This window comes from Durio zibethinus, chromosome 2 (assembly GCF_047325235.1).
Source record: "Durio zibethinus cultivar Kanyao isolate XHJ-2024 chromosome 2, ASM4732523v1, whole genome shotgun sequence".
Taxonomy (NCBI): domain Eukaryota; kingdom Viridiplantae; phylum Streptophyta; class Magnoliopsida; order Malvales; family Malvaceae; genus Durio; species Durio zibethinus.
The window spans coordinates 2482829-2506833 of record NC_143163.1 but is presented as its reverse complement, the minus strand read 5'-3'; the positions used below and the strand labels follow the sequence as shown (position 1 = coordinate 2506833).

At 35.9% G+C, this 24005-nt stretch overlaps 3 protein-coding genes across 3 annotated transcripts; 1 reads left to right on the top strand and 2 right to left on the bottom strand.

Moving 5' to 3' along the window:
• Positions 1-74: 74 nt before the first annotated feature.
• LOC111308750 (L-ascorbate peroxidase 3-like) lies at positions 75-5740 on the bottom strand. The gene is made up of 9 exons (XM_022907325.2): positions 5478-5740; positions 5173-5297; positions 4212-4261; positions 3295-3360; positions 3166-3214; positions 1727-1809; positions 1559-1638; positions 1371-1473; positions 75-533 (listed from the first exon to the last, which is right to left on the bottom strand). Exons 1-9 carry the CDS (start codon positions 5588-5590, stop codon positions 336-338), a joined length of 867 nt encoding a protein of 288 aa, XP_022763060.2. The 5' UTR covers positions 5591-5740; the 3' UTR covers positions 75-335.
• Positions 5741-8036: 2296 nt separating this feature from the next.
• LOC111308749 (E3 ubiquitin-protein ligase UPL3-like) lies at positions 8037-17290 on the top strand. The gene is made up of 18 exons (XM_022907322.2): positions 8037-9058; positions 9454-9564; positions 9677-9793; positions 9876-10046; positions 10151-10312; positions 10855-11103; positions 11228-11349; positions 11435-12866; positions 13104-13199; positions 13300-14859; positions 15007-15231; positions 15314-15418; positions 15561-15641; positions 15731-15799; positions 15884-16012; positions 16511-16633; positions 16735-16921; positions 17061-17290. Exons 1-17 carry the CDS (start codon positions 8174-8176, stop codon positions 16798-16800), a joined length of 5703 nt encoding a protein of 1900 aa, XP_022763057.2. The 5' UTR covers positions 8037-8173; the 3' UTR covers positions 16801-16921; positions 17061-17290.
• A 1238-nt stretch (positions 17291-18528) lies between these two features.
• LOC111308223 (beta-galactosidase 13-like) lies at positions 18529-23126 on the bottom strand. The gene is made up of 18 exons (XM_022906538.2): positions 22800-23126; positions 22488-22696; positions 22331-22397; positions 22144-22236; positions 21913-22056; positions 21632-21726; positions 21430-21535; positions 21253-21337; positions 21048-21166; positions 20793-20960; positions 20490-20665; positions 20272-20381; positions 20063-20172; positions 19873-19980; positions 19684-19785; positions 19342-19487; positions 18903-19248; positions 18529-18831 (listed from the first exon to the last, which is right to left on the bottom strand). The coding sequence occupies exons 1-18, from the start codon at positions 23019-23021 to the stop codon at positions 18706-18708; spliced, it is 2532 nt and encodes an 843-aa protein (XP_022762273.2). The 5' UTR covers positions 23022-23126; the 3' UTR covers positions 18529-18705.
• Between the last annotated feature and the right edge of the window lie 879 nt (positions 23127-24005).

The following is a 24005-nucleotide window of genomic DNA, read 5'->3' as shown; positions in this document are numbered from 1 at the left end:
TCAGTTAGAGTTGAAAACCTCAGAGCATTGAAAAGCAACGCCATTAAAAAAAAAAAAACATGAAAATAGAGCAATTTCCAGATTAAAAAATGCCATGGATTGAAGTGCCTCTGAGCATTATCCATATGTTTGTTATTTTGCTCCAATGTGAGCAGAACGTTTTGAATTTTCATCTTTGACTGATAGTACCAAATATGTCTGGATGACAATGAATATGGCCCGTAGGATGCCAGAGAAACAACAACTACATAGCCAGTCAGATGATCGGACCAAGTTTTGCTAATTGATAACTTGACAATGCATGTTTTGTTCCAGAAAGACCGAATAATCTAGCTTCACTTCATTCTTTTGCGGACCTCATAAAAGTAGCTTAGGATCACCACGGCCGCAGCAACTGCAACCCCAACAGCACCTTGTGCCAATATGGTGCTATCCTTTACAATTAGCTTGGAGCGAGAGGAAGCAGGAGTAAACCCAAGTTCTGAAAGTTTCTTATGCGATTCTGCATAATCTATGAAGAATGCATCCTCATCCTGTCCAATGCCAGATATGGGAAGGAATATATGAAAAATCATGTGTCAGATAAAAGATTGGCCAAATTCTATGGAAAATCACATGAAAAGATTTAGTTCAAAAGAAACAGAATGGTAATAATAGCTTAATTAAAAGAGAATATCATAACAGAGCGTTGGAGTATGCCAACCAACAACTTCATCAATTTAACCACTTACCAACCCAGGTGTTAGGTATTTACTAGTCCAGGAATCATAGCAGGATAGATATTTATTTACATAATGTCTCAGTCCAAGATTGATCTATATCACCTAAAGAGATGCTTCCTGCAACATAGTTGATAGTTGGTGGCACTATCCAGTGTTTGACCCATTTCGGATAAATATTAAACTAGGGTCACGCAGAAACATCATATTACCAACAAATTAATAATTTAAAAGAAGCACGAGCAGGCCTCATGTTGGAAAGTAAAGGGTCTTTATAACAGCACAAACCCACTTGAAGCAAGGATGAATTCAGTTAGATGAGGACAATTAATTACCTGTCCAACCTGAATCTAGTTATTTCAAGTAGATTTTCAGGATAGGGTCTAGGTAAGATTCTGACACTTATACCAGTGCAAAGTGGCCCAAACAGAAAAAAGTAAAAGCAACATCAACATCTACCAACAACATGGTCTACCAAAACCAGACATAAAACCGTATTAAATACTCAGGCAATTACTTTACAAATTAAGCAACATCGCAACGTAACAAGGAAAATAAATATGCATACAAGTATTGGACAAATGTCTCAAAGTGGACTCATGAAATGATGCACAGGTAAGACAAATTGCAGCCACCAAGTTGTAGCATTACCTTTGCATAGAGCTCTACATACCGGCGGAACTCAGGGTCATCCAACAAAGCCATGTCTGTTGGAAGTTTCAATAGCCCTTCTGATTCCCCTTTTAGCAGCTCCCTGGTACAATAATAGTAAATGGCTTCATATAAATTCTGAGTAAGAAGCAAACATAATAGCCTGCCAATCATAGATTTAAACTTACAAAAAGTAAGAGTTATCGAACTTCAGTGGTTCATTGGTCCAAGGGCCATCAAAACCTGATCTCTCCGGATGAGCCCTTCCCTGTAACACCAAAGCCAACACAAAAGTCTGATGTTGAATCTATAACCCATAAAACCAGGCATAGACAAGAACATGTGAGAAAAAGTACCAGAGTGTGACCCCCAGATAATGCCACAATATCCTTGTCAGATAGACCCATTCGATAAAAGATATCCCTCAGATGAGGTGCACCTAGCACCAGGATTCACAAAATATATGCAGACTTTAGCATCCACAACTTCACAAAATAGAAACGTAAGATTATATATGCATTTCAACGTAAGGCTAAGCTGATCAAATATGGAAGAAGATATTAAACACTGTTCACTGAACTAATGGATTAACTAATTGTAGTTCAGTTTCCACCAATACCTTATTAGGTGGAACAATTGATTACCAGTTTACCATTATTACTGCAGAACATTACCAAGGGAATAGAAAACAAAAGTTTGTGGAAGTTGTCTATAGTAGTTTCTAAAACCAACAGATTGATTGGTCAATGAACAAAATTTCATGGATATAAGTACCAAGCCAATCTCTCTTGTATAGGATACTAATCAGATATAACTATTGCTAACTAATCTATTTGGTGTCACCTGACAAGTAAAGAAGAGGCTCTTAGGGGACAGCTTGCTGCTGTTATGAAGACATCTGGTATACCTAACTCTAGAGAGCCAAACTTAACAGAAAAATCACGGCACAAACTTGTGGACTTGTTTCGCTTAGTGGAGTCTAAAACCGCCAAAAGAGAGTGATGAACCTCTAGTCAACAATCCCAATCCAGACATCTATTTGCCACTCTACCATAATATATAGAGCAAGATCCAAGCTGCGATAAAGAAATAGGTGGAACAGGGACATCTGTTAAGAGTAGCCTATTCTCCAGCCAAACTAAACATTCTTCAAGAGCGCTTTTACTCCGATCAACTAACGGCAATAAATGATTAGAATACATGACTTTCTATCAAACTGGTAATAACAACACTATGATCATAATATATTCTATGAAGCTCATACTTAGATCACTAGAACAGCATAAAAAAGAGAACATAAGAAGCACTGAGGTCACACAACTATAAGCCATTAGAAAATTGTAGCATGGTTCCAGATGGTGGAGTATATCACCTACAATTACTGTAGTACAATTAACTAATCATAATTCAACATTGTGTGGGGTCCATAAAAAAATTATGTAGATCCTAGACTTTTAAGTAGTGGACCCCTATGTAATTCTTGGTTGTGATTGGCTAATTTTAGTATTGTAGTAAAGAGAATTGTAGGCAATATTGATCTTCCAAGTGCCTTTAGTTCTATCTCATCATCTAGTTTAAGGAAAGAGATAACAAAAGAATACTAAATGTAGCAAAAGATATGACCAGATAACTAGATAGATTGTCTAAATATCAAAATGTACAAATATTCAAAGTGCCGAATTACTATTGGCCAAAAAAAGAAGTGCCCAATTACTCAGAATTTAAAGTTCCCAGTGTGTGGAAATCAGCAACTCAAATTTTTGGTTTCAAAAATCACTTCAGAAATCTCTGTTACCTTTTTTAGCATTTGGAAGTCGCCCTTCCTTGGGACAAATGTTCGAATCCTATTAAACAAAACACAGTTAATCAAATGAGTTGAACAGGAAACAAACCACATATGAAGGAATAAGCAACTGTAACATACCTTTCTTCCTGGTACAAAATCAATAGTGGGACCTCCAGTGACTTCAACAGCAACAACTCCTGCAAGCTGAAAATGAAACAATACAATTATGGATCATTCATCATCCATCACATAGTCAACAACTTTGGATTCAATCTAACTGCAGTCATTTGTGTAGTGTGGGATGTGAAGACATTCCATTATGAAGCAGAGAGTTGCTTCAGTAAGTGCAACAAATATTCTCAAAATCTACGACACCTCTCAAGAAATTTCATATGCAGTTTCGGTTTCAATGCTTCTATCTATTATTCTACAACTCACAAATTTAACCGAATATATAACTTTTTTTCCTGTTTTAACACCATATTGGAATTAGTAGCTTGTTCTCTCTTTTTAAGTCCCAGTAACATCTCAGTGTCTGTCCAAGATCTTTCATAATCTCAATTGTATTAGGCCAATTGTTTAACGTAGCTAAATATTAATTTCATATTATAGTGAATTAGCCCCGTACTGTATTATAGAGACAATCTAATTAATTAAATAATCCTTCCTCTGAGGAATCTAAAATATAAACCTTTGAATCAAACTCCAGCAAGGATTTTAGATTCAGTTTTCAGATCTAATCAGCATGTAGATGTTTCTTTATTTCCTCAACGTGCTCATAGCACAACAGAAACAGAGCCCCTTTTCGTATAAGTCCAGTTACAGGAAGCATGTAATAATATCCTTTAAAAGGCAAACATTTAGAAAAATGTTTAAGAACTTTCTCAAGCAACATCATCATGACTTCTTAATGCTACAGGTCTGTCTTTTAATTTCCTCATCTCACAATTCTTTTGTTAAAATCAAATAGAATAGACTGTATACTTTTTTATTCCCCAATGATGCAATTAAAGCTCAAATAAAATGCATGCTAACTCTTTCAACTCCATAACCACCTGGTATAGGTCTGCATATGTGATCTTGGGATGTTTAACCTTCACTTCCTCTGAAATGTGTCAAAGAAAATCCTTTAGTCAAAATAAATAAATAAATAAAAATATGTTTTAGTTTATAGATGTATATTCTAACATAAATAAATAAATAAATAAAAACATGTTTTAGTTTATAGATGTATATTCTAACATAAACTAACATACGATACAATATGAAGATATATTACATGCATGAAAACACAAAAATGTAGTAATATATATTTTACTTGTTAGCAATTCAGATTTGGATAGAAGCTGGAATAAAATTTTCACCAATGAATTGTGATTGACATATTTCTACCACCAAACTTCTTCTAATGGAGGAGACAACTTACTATCAGACAATAGAAACTGTCAGACAATAGAATTTCACCTTAGAAGAGATGGCTCTTTGCCAACCAAGGCAACCAAAAATATACCAACTAAACTTCAATGGCTCAAACCTATCGGAGCCACACGAGTTCAACCTTATCTGCTAAGATCAAAATAAGATCACCCCAATCACATTGAGCCTATAACAGCTTCCATTTTCACAAAACAAGCACACAAATTACATTGCCATGATCTTCCATACTCCCTGTCTAACAATCATGTCATGGCCACATGTGAGATTTTAAGCAAGTAATTCTGTTATTAAACCTACGTCAACACCACTCACTAACATAATCACCATTCCTGCTTCCACCTTAAGAGATTTCTACCTTTAAACAAGGAAAAAAGAACCCCCTTTCTAGTGAGGGAAATATTAACAATAATTTCAGCATTCCAGATTCCGAAATCTCTCTATCAACATGAATGAACTTGAAGCCGCAGCAATGTTACTCGATTTTCTCATTCCTTCAAAATTATAATCATTAGCCTATGTCTTAGATTAAAGAACTAAGAAATTTCTGACCAAAAGAAAAAAAAAGAATTAGAATCTGACCACAAAAATCAATAGCGATTTTCAAGCCGCTATTGGAGCCATGAGTGTACTCCTCTTCATTCCTTATGGATCCATTTGGTCCACCGGTCTTGGTGCTGACATCGTACGTCCCTGCATCGTGCCATCTTCAAGAAAATGGAAATACTAATAAGTAACAATATTTCCATTGCCTCTATTTTTAGATGTAATTGTTCTTTCTTAATTATTAGTACAAAATTCGATTTTCTTCTCATTATATTTCTTGCGTCTTTCCTACAAAGAAACAAACAAAGAAGAAGAAGAAGAAGAAGAAGAAGAAGAAATACGCTAAGCGAAGCATGATGGGAGCGCAATTCTTCAAGGCAATGAGAGCGCGAAAGTCGCGACGAGCTTTGTCTATCTCCTTAAGGTACTCGGTGTCGACTACTGGAAACGCCATTGAAATCTTACTCTCTCTCTCTCTGTATTTTCAGAGTATCAACTGATACTGTTAGGCTTTCGTGTGGAATTTGAGGTAGTGGTCAAGACTCGCAACTTAAAACCGTGAATTGCGAGGGAGGAGGAGAAGGGGTTTCTATTTTTATCCGTTTACTTTATTTTTGGGATTTGGAAAAACGAAGATAAGCCAATGAAACGGGGTTTAGATGTGGTTCGGAGTTTGGTTTGGGAGACTGAGACTGCTGGTTACGCGTTATGACTCTATCCGCCATGCCAATCTCAGCCCAAACCTGCATGAGGAAAACGCATTATGATTTTGTGGGCCTCAAATTTTTAACCCTTGATCTGATAAGTATTTCTGTGATGGCCTTAAACTCAAATCCTCAAAACTTCAAGTCCATCCCTACAATAAATTTTCGTCGTCTTGAATTTTGGACCCAACCTGTCTCATCAATTTTACATTTTACATTTTTTATTTTATTTATTTTATTCTTTTCATTTATAATAAATATTTTTTTAAATTTTTAAGGTGAAATTAAGTTAACATTATTGATTAAAAAAATATTTTTTTAATTTTTTTCGTGAGCTCCATTTTTTTTAATTATGTCTAAAAATTTTTTAAAAAAATAAATTTGAATTTAATTTATTGATATAAGGTGTGAGAATGCAATGCATATATTACAAAAAAATTTATTGATAATTTTTTATTGATTATTATTTTTATTAAAAATTATAAATAAAATTATATCTATTAATTTATTAAATTCATCAAACACATAATTAATTGCAAATAAAAAATTTAACACATAATAATGCACGAATATATCTTTAATATGTTATTATTGTTACCCAAAAAATAACTTTTTCATAGCATGCATTCAAATAGAACGTCAAAAACAGAACTCGGGTAATTATTTTCTCCATTTCTTTCCTTTCAGATCGAACATTTTATTTGTTTTCTCCTTACATAACAAACAAAATAATCAGGAAAATACATGAGAAGAACGAGGAGAAAAAACGCTTCAAATGTTAGTACACTCATCCATTCACTATCATTTGAGTAAAACCTAAATCTTAACTACCAAACAGCAATATCTTTTAATATATATTTCTTTCCTCTAAAATATCTTTTTTTTTAATTAATGTTTATCCAGACATTAATGACAAACACATTTCTGAATAAAATTTGCATTTATTTTATTTCAAAATTAAATTTTTTTTTTGTTTTAATACTGAGATTGTGATAGAAAGAAAGCTTTCCAACCAAAAATTCGTTCCCACCTCAATTAAACAAGACCTTACAAATTTGGTATGTAAGTGAAGCAAATAACATTCAAAACCATGCAATAATTCCAAACACTATATAAAAAAAAATGTTTTTAATGCATTATTTCATTGTCTGTTGTGTTTTTGAAATGAAGTTCCCTTGTTGATGTCAGCAGTAAAAGGGCCAGGTAACTTGTTTGACTATACCATCTTAGTTTAATTATAATTTAATTACTTTTTAATTGATTGCTCGGAGTCGTGCCTCGTTCTTCCCCTTTCAGGACTGAAATTTTTACCACGTACGACGTTACTCTGCCACAAAATAAGTCCATAACCAAGCGGTTATACCAAGAGTTATTAGATTGCCCATCCCAAGAATGATAAAGGTAACATTATTTGTAATAAATTAATTAAATTTTAAAATTTTATATAAAATTTTTGTAAATATTTAAATGTAATATAAATGTAAGATTATAATAAAAATAAAAATAATATCATCAATAGTTTTTAAATAATAATAAAATAATTAATATGATATTTAAATATTAAAATTTTTTAATATAATATATACTTTATTAATTTATATAATATTTTAAAAATTATTTATTAGTTACGTACCATTATTTAAAATTAATTATGAATATCACATAATTACTTATAATTTAATTAAAAAATTTAAAATAGAAATATTATATTTAATATCATTATAATTTAAAAATTATTTTTGATATTAACCTAAAGAAATTGTTAATGAAACAACACCTCGAAAATAATTTATCATTTTCCCGATAAAGACGGTCCAAGCGGAGAAAATTCACCGCCAGGGAAGCTCCTTTTAAATATTCTCTCTCCCTCTCTCTCTCTCTCTCTCTCTTTTTTCCTAAAAATATATATTTCTTTTTTTTTTTAATTACTGTATAAAGACCAACCAAAAAGAAAAAAATATCTTTTTGAAAGTATTTACTGATGAATATATATATGATAATATAAAAAATACAAAATCTAAAAAGCCTCCTCTTCTTCTTTATTCCTTCTTCACTTTAGGGTTTCAGGTTTCTGTCTTAACCTCTACCACCTCTCCTACACCATGTTTCCCCAATTAATCATCGAATTTCAATATTGTTAAAACCAAGACAAAGTCATTGTTTCCCTGATTGTTAATTCTAGGGTTTCACCAATCCTTCGCGTGAATTTCGTTGTTTTCATTTTTCTAGGGTTTCGATCAGGTTTTGTTGAGATGCAACGAATAATCGGATCAGGAATCGTCTGATCTTGTCGTGGTGACCGTCCGATAACCAGGGGCGGTGGTCCCCTTTGTATGGAAACTCGGAGCCGGAAGCGGGCGGAGGCCTCCTCAGCTGCCCCTTCATCTTCTCCCTCGGGTCCAACTACTCGCTCTCACAAACGCGCTCGTATCTCTTCCTCCTCTGCCGCCGCCGCCACTACCACCACCACGACTCGCTCTCGCACTTCGCGCGCTGCCACTGCCTTAATGGACCCCACCACAACCGAATCTTCTTCCGGCGGTTCGCGTCGCGATCGCCGTTCCAGCAAAGCTAACCAAACAACAAGTGACAGTACGAATCTCGCTTCCGATAAAGGCAAAGAAAAGGAGCATGATCTAAGGATTCGCGATAGAGATAGGGATAATAGAGATAACAACAATTCTAATCATCCTGAGAGAAATTTACGGTTAAATATGGATACCTCCGGAGGTGATGAGGATGATAATGATAGTGAAGGCGGTGTAGGGATTTCCCCCCCGAATCCGACGTCAGCAAGCAGCGCTTTACAAGGCTTGTTGAGGACGCTTGGTGCCGGGCTTGATGATTTGCTTCCCTCATCGGCTATGGGTTCCACGTCTTCATCTCATCAAAGCGGGATGTTGAAGAAGATTCTTTCTGGGTTGCGTGCTGATGGAGAGGAAGGTAGGCAAGTGGAGGCGTTGACGCAGCTGTGCGAGATGCTTTCAATTGGGACTGAGGAGTCTTTGGGCACGTTTTCTGTGGATTCTTTTGTTCCTGTGCTCGTTGGATTGCTTAACCATGAGAGTAATCCTGATATTATGCTTCTTGCGGCAAGGGCTCTTACTCATTTGTGCGATGTGTTGCCTTCTTCGTGTGCTGCTGTGGTGCATTATGGTGCAGTTTCGTGTTTTTGTGCTAGGTTGCTCACTATAGAGTATATGGACTTGGCTGAACAGGTTGGTTTTTATTTTGGTTATATTCAAAATAATAGATTATTAGAAAGTGATGGTACTTGAATGTGTGATTAAACGGGAACATCCTTAGTTGATTCAATGACATATAGCATTTAATTTGTAAACTAAAGTGCAACAAGCTATTTTTATTAGAATTTGATTCCAATTGCAATGAATGGAGATCAATTTGAGATAGTTGATTAATCTTTTTCCTGACAGCCTATGTTAAGTAAATTTGCTTGTTTTAACTAACCACTAAAAATTCATTGTTGTGAGATTTGCTCATACCAAATGATATACTACATTGTTCATAACTTTAGAATTGAAATAGAAAGTTAAAAATTTTGGATTTTCTCTAGTCCACTTTCTTATTTTTGTGGTTGAAATGCTGGAAACAGTCTCTGCAAGCTTTGAAGAAGATATCTCAGGAACACCCAACTGCCTGTTTGCGAGCTGGTGCTCTCATGGCCGTTCTTTCATACCTAGATTTCTTTTCCACTGGGGTTCAGGTAATTGATTTGTGAACATTTTTGAGCGTTAATGATTTATGGCATGAAGAAAATTTTCTTGCCACTTAGAGTCTTATTGAGTTTGTTTCTTCTATTTAATCTCATTTTCAAGCGAGTGGCGCTATCTACTGCTGCAAATATGTGCAAGAAACTCCCTTCAGATGCAGCTGATTACGTCATGGAAGCTGTGCCACTATTAACAAATCTTTTGCAGTATCATGATTCAAAGGTAACTTAAACATCATATTAATGACGATTTGTTAGTTGTAAATCGTGTTTCTTCTTGATCTTGTACACTGTTATGTTTATAGGTGCTGGAGCATGCTTCTGTTTGTTTGACCCGCATTGCTGAAGCCTTTGCATCTTCCCCTGATAAATTGGATGAGTTGTGCAATCATGGACTTGTTACTCAAGCTGCATCTCTCATTTCCACAAGTAATTCTGGAGGTGGACAGGCATCGTTGAGCACACCAACATATACGGTGAATTTATGTTGCTCCTAATGCATTTTATGTGCAACATAATGACATTTATATTCTGCTGCATTTTATGTGCAACATCATGACATTTGGATTTTTGAATCCAGGGCTTAATTCGACTTCTTTCAACATGTGCAAGGGGGTCTCCTCTGGGAGCAAAAACTTTACTTCTGCTTGGGATCAGTGGCATACTTAAAGATATACTATCAGGTTCTGGCATTTCCTCTAACTCATCTGTTCCGCCAGCTTTAAGCAGACCAGCAGAGCAGGTAACACTTTTAATTCAAGCTGCAGAGATGGTAGTTGTCATTGCTAGTTGTTCATACCTTTGTACATGTGATATGTGCAACGCTATATTAATACAATCTGTTCTGGGGAAATGGTATAACCCTTATGACATAAAGTATCAACTCCTAGTTGTAGAATCAGTTTATGTAAACCTTGCATGTCAGTGCTTTTTTATTGTGGTTAAAAGTTACTTGTTTGAATGCATTTTAATTCGAGCTGAAGAGATGGTAGTTGTCATTGGTTGTTGTTTATACATACCTGTGTTCATGTGATGTGCAATGTGTGCAATGTTATATAATACCAGCAGTTAAGACACGAAGTATCATCTCCTAGTTTTGGAATCAGTTTATGTAAACCTGAATGTCAGTGTTTTTTTGTTACGGTTAAAAGTTACTTGTTTTGAGTATATCTGTTTATTTCTTGCCCTTTATATTATTTATAATAGAGATGGTAAATTAGTAGTAACTTATGCATATTACTCCTATTTATTTGGTGGTCTTGTAATTCTTATCTTATTGTGAAGATTTTTGAGATTGTCAATCTGGCAAATGAGCTTCTTCCTCCATTGCCACAAGGAACCATCTCCCTCCCTGCCAGCTTAAATATATTTGTGAAAGGATCTATTGTGAAGAAGTCTTCTGCTAGTAGCTCTGGCAAGCAAGAAGACACCAATGGAAATGCTCCTGAGGTTTCAGCCCGAGAGAAATTGTTGAATGATCAACCCGAACTTCTTCAGCAGTTTGGAATGGATCTCCTTCCTGTTCTCATACATGTAAGTTTGCTTTGCAGATAGTTTGGTTTTCTCTTGGTTTATTGGCACTTGCAGCCTCTTGCCTTTACCATGGTTTTCTCATGTTAAGTTGTTATTTATGGTCTCCTATCTTTTTGTCAAGCAGATCTATGGTTCCAGTGTCAATAGCGCTGTTCGCCATAAATGTCTTTCAGTTATTGGAAAACTGATGTACTTCAGCAGTGCAGAGATGCTTCAGAACCTCTTGAGTGTGACAAACATATCAAGGTATCCACTTTAAGTAAAACAGAGCAGTCCACATATTCATGCAATGTTTGGTTATAGAAATTTACTATGTTGTTTGATCTTGTAGTTTCTTGGCTGGTGTTTTAGCATGGAAAGATCCATATGTCTTGGTTCCTTCCCTTCAAATTGCTGAGATCCTCATGGAGAAGCTTCCTGGAACCTTCTCCAAAATGTTTGTCAGAGAGGGTGTGGTTCATGCTGTGGACCAGCTTGTTTTAATCGGTAATCAAAATACCACTCCTGTTCAAGCATCTTCTGTTGAGAAGGATAATGACTCTGTATCTGGAACGTCATCGCGTTCCAGGCGTTACAGACGTCGCAGTGGTAACTCTAATCCTGAAGGAAGTTCTGTGGAGGAGTCCAAGAATTCAGAATCTTTAAATATTGGCTCACCTCCGAGTTCTGTTGAAATTCCTACAGCCAATTCCAATCTTCGTACTGCGGTAAGTGCATGTGCTAAAGCATTTAAAGATAAGTATTTCCCCTCTGATCCTGGGGCTGTAGAAGTTGGAGTAACAGATGATCTTTTACACTTAAAAAATCTTTGCTTGAAATTGAATGCTGGTGTTGATGATCAAAAGATTAAGGCAAAAGGTAAATCTAAAGCTTCAGGGTCTCGATTGGCTGATTCTTCTGCTAGCAAGGAAGAGTATTTATCTGGGGTGATTTCTGAGATGCTAGCAGAACTAAGCAAGGGAGATGGTGTATCCACTTTTGAGTTTATTGGTAGTGGTGTTGTTGTGGCATTGTTAAACTATTTTTCTTGTGGGTACTTCTCGAAGGAGAGAATTTCAGATGTAAACCTGCCCAAGCTTCGTCACCAAGCCCTTAATAGATTTAAATCATTTATTGGTGTTGCACTTCCTTTAAGTGTTGATGAAGGAAGTATTGCTCCTATGACTGTCCTGGTTCAGAAGCTTCAAAATGCTTTGTCATCCCTAGAGCGTTTCCCTGTAGTTCTTAGTCATTCATCTAGGTCATCTGGTGGGAGTGCACGCCTCTCTTCTGGATTAAGTGCATTATCTCAGCCTTTTAAGTTGCGTCTCTGTCGAGCCCAAGGAGAGAAGTCTCTGCGTGATTATTCTTCAAATGTTGCGTTGATTGACCCATTAGCAAGTCTAGCAGCTATTGAAGAATTTCTTTGGCCACGAGTTCAACGAAGTGACACTGCTCAGAAACCCTCTGTGTCTGTTGGAAATTCTGAGTCTGGGAACACACCTAGTGGGGCTGGTGCTTCTTCTACATCTACCTCAACTCCGGCTTCAACCGCTCGTCGCCATTCTTCAAGGTCCAGATCATCTGTTAATATCGGAGATGCGGCCAGAAAGGAACCATCACAGGAGAAAAACACAAGTTCGTCAAAGGGAAAAGGTAAGGCTGTTTTAAAGCCTGCTCAAGAGGAGTCAAGAGGACCTCAAACAAGAAATGCTGCTCGTAGAAGAGCTGCTCTAGGTAAAGATGCTCCAATGAAACCCATAAATGGTGACTCAAGTTCTGAGGTATGCTTTATGATCATTAGATATGAATTATCATGTGGTTGAGTTGTTTGTATTTTATAAGCTCATATGCTGAAGTTAGTTTAGATTGTTGATCATTTGTTAATAAGGTGGTCGTATTCAATATTCGGAGCTCCCTATCTTTAGCTTGTGCTTTCCTTCTCTATTGTTTGCATGGAACTGTGCCTGTTTTTTCTATTTCCTGTTTGATGATGATCACTTGTCCCTTTTTTTTGGTAGGATGAAGAATTGGATATGTCTCCTGTGGAGATTGATGATGCTTTGGTGATTGAAGATGATGATATTTCTGATGATGAAGATGATGATCATGAAGATGTAAGTTATCTTGTTCCTGTAGAAATGCAAGCCCCTTCTTTTTGATCGTGAACTTCTTTTAATCTTACTATTGCTTGATGGAACCATTGTTCTTTTCCAGGTGCTCAGAGATGATTCTCTTCCTCTTTGCATGCCATATAAAGTACATGATGTTAAATTGAGTGATTCAGCTGAGGATGTCACACCTGCCCCAGCTGCAAGTGATAGCCAAGCTAATGCAGCATCGGGATCCAGCAGCAGAACTGCTGCTGTTAGGGGTTCGGACTCTGCTGATTTTAGGAGTGGTTATGGCTCAAGGGGTGCAATGTCATTTGCAGCTGCTGCTATGGCTGGGCTTGGATATGGCAATGGTAGAGGTATTAGGGGAGGTCGGGATCGACAAGGACGGCCTCCATTTGGCAGTTCTAATGAACCTCCAAAGTTGATATTTACTGCTGGTGGTAAGCAGCTCAACAAGCATTTGACTATCTATCAGGCCATTCAAAGACAGCTTGTGTTGGATGAGGATGATGATGAGAGATATGCTGGTAGTGATTTTATATCTAGTGATGGAAGCAGGCTGTGGAGTGATATCTACACAATCACATATCAGAGGGCGGACAGCCAAGCTGACCGAACTTCAGTAGGTGGATCAGGTTCTGCTACAGCATCTAAATCTGCTAAATCTGGTTCTTCCAACTCCAACTCTGATCCCCAAATTCATAGAATGTCATTATTAGATAGCATCTTGCAAGGGGAACTTCCTTGTGATCTAGAAAGATCTAATCCTACTTATACTATATTGGCACTGTTGCGTGTTTTGGAGGGTTTGAACCAGCTTGCACGTCGACTGAGAACTCAGATAGTTTCTGACAATTTTGCTGAGGGAAAAATTTTAAGTTTGGATGAGTTGAGTACCCCCTGTCCTATAGTTCCTTACGAGGAATTTATTAATGGTAAGCTCACTCCAAAACTGGCTCGGCAAATACAGGATGCCCTTGCTCTTTGCAGTGGAAGCCTTCCATCATGGTGTTACCAGTTGACAAAGGCATGCCCCTTTTTATTTCCTTTTGAGACACGAAGGCAGTACTTCTATTCAACTGCATTTGGGTTGTCTCGTGCATTATATCGTCTTCAGCAGCAACAGGGTGCTGATGGCCATGGATCAACTAATGAAAGAGAGGTGAGGGTTGGGAGATTACAACGCCAGAAAGTTCGTGTCTCCCGAAACCGCATTTTAGATTCTGCTGCAAAAGTAATGGAGATGTATTCTAGCCAAAAAGCTGTGCTTGAAGTTGAATATTTTGGAGAAGTTGGCACTGGATTGGGTCCAACCTTGGAGTTCTATACACTTTTAAGTCATGACTTGCAAAAGGTTGGACTTGGAATGTGGAGGTCGAATTCTACATGGGATAAGTCAATAATGGAAATTGATGGAGATGAAGAGAAAAATGGAAAACCTGCTGGTTCTGCTACTACTGAGGGAGACATAATCCAAGCTCCTCTGGGGTTGTTCCCTCGACCTTGGCCACCAAATGCTGATGCTTCTGAAGGTAGCCAGTTTTTCAAAGTGATCGAATATTTCCGGCTGGTTGGGCGTGTGATGGCAAAAGCTCTTCAAGATGGACGGCTTTTAGATCTTCCTTTGTCAACATCATTTTATAAACTTGTGCTCAGTCAAGTAAGCTGATTGCATTGTTTAATTTGTGGAACATCTTTAATCTTCTTCAATCTTAGGTCGCATATTTGCATGCCTATAAAATTCCTACCATTGCCATAAGGATCTTTTACCTTTCTGGCTAAAGATGCATTTTATAAACCATGGCAGGAACTTGATTTGCATGATATTCTGTCTTTTGACGCTGAGTTTGGGAAAATTTTGCTAGAATTGCATTTTCTTGTTCATCGAAAGCAATATCTAGAATCAATGGGTGATGACAGTAGTGATGCGATTGCTGATTTACACTTCCGTGGGGCCCCGATAGAAGATCTCTGTTTGGATTTTACACTTCCAGGCTATCCAGACTACATATTGAAGCCAGGGGATGAAACTGTATATCTGCAGCTTCTCATTCTTTTCCCTCCACCTCTTTTTTTGTCAATAAATTATTCTAACATTCTGTTAAATATATCAGGTTGATATCAATAACTTAGAAGAATACATATCCTTGGTGGTTGATGCAACTGTCAAGGCTGGAATTATGCGGCAAGTGGAGGCATTTAGGGCTGGATTCAATCAGGTCAAGTGGCTTTCTTTATTCTGAGTTTTCTTGACTAATGAAAAGTTGATGTTCATCGTGGATTTCCTTTTTAATCACTTGCATTAAGGAGCTATTTTTGGGATTCATTGCAATGTTAATATATCTGTTATATGACAAGCAGGTTTTTGATATTGCATCATTGCAAATATTTACTCCCCAAGAGTTGGACTATTTGCTGTGTGGTCGCAGAGAGTTGTGGGAGGTAATTTGACACTTGGATTGTGTGCTAACTACTTTGATTAGAACTGGTTGTCCACTTTGATTTTAACAATATAACTTCTAATTAAGCAGGCTGAGACACTTGCTGATCACATAAAGTTTGATCATGGATATACTGCAAAGAGCCCTGCAATCTTAAATGTATGTTTCTTTCATAAGACTCTCATTTGAGTGTTTTGAAATCTATATTTGATCCATAATTATGTTTGGTTTATGATTTCATAGTTACTTGAAATTATGGGAGAATTTACACCAGAGCAGCAGCGGGCCTTCTGCCAATTTGTTACTGGTGCTCCGAGACTTCCACCTGGTGGTCTGGCAGTGCTGAATCCAAAGCTGACAATTGTTAGAAAGGTAACCAGAGTTACATTGAAAAAGTTTCTATCAATGTTTCTTCTCTTTTTACATTGAGTAGATATGTGACATCCTGCGTCAATTTTTTTAAGATGATTTTGAAAGTCTAGTGGAAATGGGAATATTACATATTGATTTATGCCAATTTTTAAAGTGTGTATGAAGATTATGTCTTCTTTACATGCGCGGGCTTTAATATTTTTAAAATTGCTGCTAAAGAGAGAATTGTACTTTGAATGCTATGGCCAATGTTCTGATTTAGGCCAAAGCATCTTTTATTTTATTTATCTCTAAAAATAATCCTGTTATTCTCTCTATGGTGTATGGCCAAGGCAGCAATGTAATTTCTGTTAATGGTGTCTGTTCTAATCATTATTGCTTTTATTGTTATGATTATTTTTAGGTTCACGGTAAATGTTTCATTCAGCTCTGTCTAGAGCTCTTCTTGTTTGCTATGTTCATGGTTCTAATTCTTATCTGTCTGAAACCTGAATGCAGCATTCTTCTTCCACAAGTGCTGCTGCCTCCAATGGAACTGGACCCTCAGAATCAGCAGATGATGACTTGCCCAGTGTCATGACTTGTGCTAATTACTTGAAGCTTCCTCCATATTCTACCAAGGTACGATTAGTGTGATTTTTTTTTTTATGGTTATCCTTGTACTATTTTCATCCATATCCTTTTGCATTATATTTCCTCATTGACAACTGCTGTCTGGGCAGGAAATTATGTACAAGAAATTGCTATATGCAATTAACGAAGGGCAAGGATCTTTTGATTTATCATGAGTTGCAAGACTAACCAAAACAGACCTGTGTCAATTTTTTTCGGTGTTTCAAAGTGGCATATTATTTTTGCTCAAATAATGGCTTCTCTTCACTGCTCTTCCATACTAATGGCATTGACGAGGTCCGTTACTGCATGAATGGTGGACCATCTGTTCATACTTTGTGTTCATAGCCCTCGAAATTCTGGTTAAATGATTGCAAGTTTCTTCTCTTTTTTAACCCCCCAGTTGTGTGCATTTTTTGTTCAACTTTTTGATCAGGTGAAGCGGGACTTTATGCAGAAGCACAAAAGAATTTGAAAGGAGGATTTTGTGGAGCACTGTTGCAGCTGCTAGAGCTTTGTATATAAATAGGAATTTATATATATATATATATATTTATATATGCATTTTTTTTTTTTTGTTTGACAATTTATTGGCTGGCAAGATATATTATATATATGGGCGCAAATGGTGGAAGGAAATGAATAAATGATGAAATTGTTATGCCATTTTCCCTAGTTCAATCTTTATTTAATTATTACAATGCTTTTATTCTTGTTCCCCTATATGAAAATAGGATTACATTCCTTCAATGCATCATTCTTGTTCGTTGACGTACCCGTAAGAGTTCTATTAAAACATGGAATTTGGGGCTACTAAAGCTTTCTGAAGCCAATATTTTCTTATCCCTCGTCTCAATCAACTCTTATACTTTGTTTGGTTAGTAAAATCCCATTGAAGAATATATCTTTTTAATTAAGACATAGGTAAAATTCTACTTTAATCCCCCCAATGTTTATTATTTTGTCCCCATTTTGTGCATTTATACATTGATATGGTAACTTTTTTATTTTGGCCAGTCTTTAATACCGTAAATTTGTTAACCCTTTTAGTTTTAAAACTCGTTATATTAATTTTATTCTCTTATAGGTTTTTATCTAGTTATTATGTATTAGACTATTATTGTACACAATATTGTTAAATTTAACTTGTTAACTTACTAGTTTTAAAATTATGCATAATAGTACATAATTTTTAAATCGATAACTTTATTCTCAATTAGTCAAATATATATATTAACATCAATCATGGTGTGTCAACTATTTTATTTGTATGCTAATAATAGCAGAACAATTTAAGAAAGTTAAATTATTATAATATTTAGACAAAATTAATTGCTCCTTGAAGTTTACTTTTTTTTTCTTTTATTTTCTATAATCCTTTAAACTTTTTTTTTATACCAAAAAATTTAATGAGAAGGGAGGCTTTCCTAATCAAGGACCACCTTTAACTTCTTTTAAATGTACGCAATCCCATGCTAGTCTTAATTATTAGTTAGGCTTTGATTATTCATTTTTTCTTTTGATGTTGAGATATTAATTTTTATACAATACTTTACATATATGCAATATGAATTATGAATTTTGAAATTTAAAAATTGTTTTACTTAATTCAAAATTATCCATTATAATGTAATTACATTCATTATATTTTGAATTTATTAGTATCTCATATGCTATTTTTTTTCTTTTACATTAATCATATAAATGTATAATATATTTTAGGCCCTCCCAACGAAAAATTTTGGCTTTACCCCTCATTCTATGCCTTTCTTTGCCCAAAGATTGCAAAATTTCGACCATTGGCGCAACATCTTTGTCTGGGTTTACAATACTAGACTAGAACATGTGTACCAAACAAACTTTTTCTTTTTGTTTGCATAAATGGAAGATAAGAAAAAGAAAAATGCTTGAAGAATAAATTGATTTTGGAAATTGCACAATCATCCCGTTGCAAATTTACGGTTAAGAAAAACAAAGAAAGTTGAATAGTAATTTTGACTTGTCCAAAGCACTCTTGTCTCTATCTAGAAAAGGAAATGAGCTAGCTCAAGAAATTCTCAAGCTTAATTCAAGCTCTAGGACTAGTGTTTATAAGCACATTTCACTTGGACGGCCAAAGCCTTCTTCATCTCTGGACATGCATCATTTTTATTGTCAAAAAGCACGCTGTCCAGTGGAATTTCGCAGCTGGTTTTTCCCAAGCAAAACTGTTCAAACACAAGCGTCTTGTAAGAAATACTCAACTGATAACAGGTAACATGCTGGGAATGGAGCTTACCTTTTCAACAACTTCCTTGGATACGGGAGACGAGCAATTTCCAACAAAGTAGCCTCCACAAGCACCAAAAGGATCACCAAAGCTAGCAAACTCTACGGCAACGATTTGTTTCTGGTTTGGACATGTCAATGCAGACATTGGGTTCAAATCATTCACCTTGGCTCTGAAGTTACCACCTTTGCTTTCAAATAATCTCACAGATGGTGGATGATATTCGGTTACGTAACTGCAGATTGTATCCCTATCAACTAGTAGTATCTCAACATCTTTAGGATCACCTCCCTCTTCCTCAAATATAACAATAAGATTCTGCTTTGGCTTCAGGCACGATCTTGGGATTTGGTACCTAAATTAGAGGCATAAATGAAAAGAATTTTAGTTTGGTTTTACTGATGAAGATATCTTTCTGGTTATAGTTCAGTGCTTATGGTTTACATACTCGGATTGAGTAGGCTGTAGAAGTGGAGAGAGGTAAGACATCCAATATCGGCCAATGCTTTGACCATTGATCCAGACCATACCTTTCCCCATACCAGTCATCCTGATAGCTAATGGATTGTCTCCTTCAGGTGCATCAAAATATCCCTGAGCAACAAGAAAATTTCAGTTTTTGCAAAACATGCTTGATAGATGAACCTGTTTAAATCTTATTCACTCTCAATTGGAGTTACCATTTATCATTCATATGTCAACCATTTGTGTTTTAATTATGAATATTAATTTGATACATCTAGAAAGAATTTTTCAAGCATTCCTAACATTGAAATTTCCCAGGAATTACCTTGTACCATGTTAAAGCTTCTCCTCCACCTGGCTTTGTCCACTCTACCGTCTTTGAGCCTTTCTCAGTATATATTTGCTTCTTTTCTCCTACCAGTCCAACCTGAAATTACAGTTACCGTATCTGGTTAATTAGCCACCATCAACTATTGCTTGTGTGATACTATAGAAAGTCTAATTCCACTGATACCTGATGCCCCCAGCCATTTAGTGATACGTCAAGTGTTCCAGTGTTCAAACCCAGGATGTTGATAGAACGAGGCCCAGCAAATCTGTGCTCCATGTAGGCTCCGCTATCCTTGATTAATAAAGAAAATCTCATCAGTAGCTGCTCTAAATTTCATTCAAGCCCAAAAGTACTTAAGTGGCAAAAGCCTTACTGGAAGTCCCACTAAAACACCCAAGAGAGCAATATTGTTAGTCCCTTCTACGAACTTTACAGGTTTCTGGAAGACAAAGCTCTTCTCAACTTTGCTCCCATGAGCGGTACCTAAGAAAAAACACTAATATTAGGTAATATAACCATGCAAAAGAAGTTCTCAAAGCTATATAATTCTGTTGCTTGGAATGTATGCAATGCTGCACTTACCTATGTATTCGCCATTTACAAAGGCCTGGATTCCATGGCCAAGACTTGCAACCCTTAAAACTGGGAAGATTTCTTTTTTCATTGGTAAGTCACGTCGATTCAATTCAATTCTGCAGCAAGAATTTCATACACAAGTCAAATTCAGACAGTAAGCAGAAACCCCTGGTAACTTCTGACAGATAAAATCAATTAAATCTGCTTTATCTTTGTGTTTTTACCTAGTCGTATACCAAGCATAGTCCGTTGTGTCTTTGGTCAATTCATAAAGCTCCATTGGCTCCTTGGTCCTATGTCCAGCTTGAGTAGGAGGGACTTCCTTGTATATCTCCCAGTTAAAGTTCTTGTTTGCAATTGCTGATCTTACAAAATTTCTTGTGTTATGTTGTGCTGTGATCTGCGTTCAATAATCAAGATAAGTTATTTACAAGCTCTAAAGCACAAGAAAACACGAGGCAACTTGTAGTTACTAGAATTGGAGATATCAAAATTCAGACATATAAAGGGTCAGGAATTTGGTTTACCATGTGAGTGTTGAAAATCACGGTCTTGCAGTCAGGGAGGATACTAATGGAGCGAGCTGGCAGGCCATATTCTTGACCCCTGAAATGGATTGTTTGTGCTTTCTTGGTGTCATTGTTGGCCAAGAAAGCTGCACAGTTTGAAGTTCCAGGTTGCTCCCAGATTCGAACCTGCATTTCACAATAATCGCTTAACTCTTGGTAACCATATCGATTCCTCTGACTGAGTCCACTCAATTAGTCTAGATAGATGCTTACCTCTTGGTCTGGACCCAACTTTTCGACAACAGGAGACCCCCAAAAAAGAGCCTTCTTGCACAAATTTAGGGCCTTGTGAACGTCCTTGAGGTGACCCCATTTTGGGTCCCTTTGCAAACCTACAACATTCAGAACATGTGAAATTAGCTGTACTATAGAGGACTTCAATCCAAAGATAATCAGATAACAATATTCTTATTCCCACCATATTCATCAAGAGGGGCTTCGTCATAGTAACGAGTTGTTGTAAAAGCAGCGCTTGTTCTGCCATAATTTGTTCCACCATGGTACTGCAAACACAAAAATAACAGTGAGCTATGCCTAAAAGGAGTGTCATTTGAAAAGAACTAAAGCTGGAGAAGACAGCCAAGCATCTTCCTACCATATAGTAGTTGACCAGAGTACCCTTTTTTGAGACGAAGCGAGCGACCGAGTATGCTAAATCTTCTGCTGACCTTTGAGATGGTGGATCTCCGAATACTCTATACCTGAATTGTTAAAAACACATGTAAACAGCCTCAACATTAGCCCATATACACAACAATATGCTCACCAGAGAACATCTTCAATAATATCATACTTACTGCGCAGTCCAGTTCTCAGTCCACAGTGAAGGCTTGTTGGGCCTATTTGGACCTGTGAAAGTATCTCCACAATGTCTTCCATTGCATGTATTGATCTGAACGATGAAGTTTATATCACTGCTTTGTTATGCAAAATAAACACGTTTTCTATCTTTCATAGATTTATGTCAAAGTTCTTGTAGTTAATGATAAACAAACATGCCCCAGGATGGAGAATGTCCAATGGTCTCTTCAAAGCAAGAAAATTACTTGTACATCAAGAATTTATCAGGTAAACTTACAATTGGATCTGGGGCATCTCTCTGCTTGCACATGATCCATGGGACTCCTGTGTCCAACGCAACGGCCATCTTTCCAGCCCACTGAACATAAATGTCTCCATGTTCTCTGAATGCTAGTTGAATGGTGTTGTACTCATTCTCGATCTGTAAAATTTATAAGATATCAAACTTAGAATAAATGATATTAGTACTGATCTAGGTTTTAGGAGGAGAAGAGTCTATCAACCAAACCTGTGATAAAATGATAGGGCCTCCTTGTGGAGCAAACAACTTCTCCTCCTTCATTTTGTCAATAATCATTGTAACGAACTTTTTCATGTGGTACTGCACATGGTAAAATTTTTACTCGAATAAAATCTTGTATCGCTTGTATATATAGAAGAACGTTCTCACCAAGTCGATCTACAAGATATATTACCTTAAATGGTTCATTATTAGAACGAAATGTGATGTTGGGGACCTCTCTTAGCCAGTATGGTAATCCTCTGAATTAAGTTCACAATGAAAAACTCCATTGTTAAGCAGATAGAGGATTCTATAAGAATGGAAAGAATATGAGAATTTTAAATATTTACCCATGGTTCCATTCAGCCTGGATAAACGGGCCAACCCTGAGAATTGCATACATTTTATTCTCAGCAATCATCTTGATGAACTTCACCAAGTCATATTCTCCTTCAAAATTGAACTGGCCCTGAACTGGTTCATGACCGTTCCAGAAAACATACGTCTCAATCACGTTCAGACCTCCTTGTTTAGCTTTTCTGAGGATGTCGGGCCAGACCTGAACCCAATTCAACAAAATAAAGTTAGTTCTAAACACATCCATCAAATCAAAAGACTTTCAGAAATCAACCGGTGCTTAAAAAAAAAAAAAAACACCATACAGCTGGGGTGCTGCGAGGGTAATGAATGGATCCCGAAAAGAGAAGCTCTCTTTTGCCATTGACAATCAAAGACCTTCCATCATATGTCACGCCCAGATTTGCCTTACCTTCAGCCTTAATTTCATCTCCATCTTCATCATCTTTCTTGTCATGTGCAATGCTGGAAGTAACCAGAAAGGTCGACAAAAGGGTTATCAAAAGTACACGTCTTGATACCGCCATTGCTATTTCACTAGAAAAATTCTTCCTTTTATTATTATTATTTTTTTTGGTTTTATGTCTTAGACAAAATAGAAAAAAATTTTATTGCAGAAACCAGAACTAATCGAGCCTATCTACTTTGGGAGCCTTTACCTTAAAAGGGGAGCTCAAATGACAATAACTTGGACAGACAATGATATAGGAGAAAGACATGGTGAACGTAAGGTGCTGCATGAAATTTCGGATTCGCGTATGTCATATTACTATTTTTAACCTTTGAATGTTTAAGATTTCCTATTTTTCTTGAGGAAATTTGCTATTCTTGGAAGAATCTGAATTTGGAGGGAGATAGCCGCGTCAATGGCTATGTGTGTGTATCTTAACAGACACTATTAATCTGTTGCGATTATGAAGCCAACCAATATAAATATTTATATATATATATATGTTTTTTTTTTTTTTGAGCATGTAAAATTTGCTTTTAATCATTGACATTGTAATTTTAATTAAAGAACTATAAATTCCTATTTAATTGTGAAAAAATATATTCTCATTATTAATCAAATATTATAAATCCAACATTTAATAACATATCATTTGCAATTAATACATTATAATTAATCAATTATAATTTTGAATTATGTAAGGTTCATTAAAATATTATATACACCAAATTTCAATTTTTTTATTTCTCAAACAAATTAAATACTCATTATTATATCTTTCTTAAATTATTTACAAAATAAATCATAATCAACTTTTTAATTTTTATATTAAAATTTTAAATTTTTAATTAATAAATTTATTTACAAATCATTGATAGCAATTGAGATGATCATGCATATAAAAATATTTGAATTTTTTTTTCAAATTCATTGTATTAACATTTTCAATATATTTGAATCTTTTACTTTTGCTTTGTTTTTAAATGATAATAATTTATATATGATGTAATTATTTTATTATATATTTCTTATTTTTCTCAAATTCTCTTTTATAATTTTT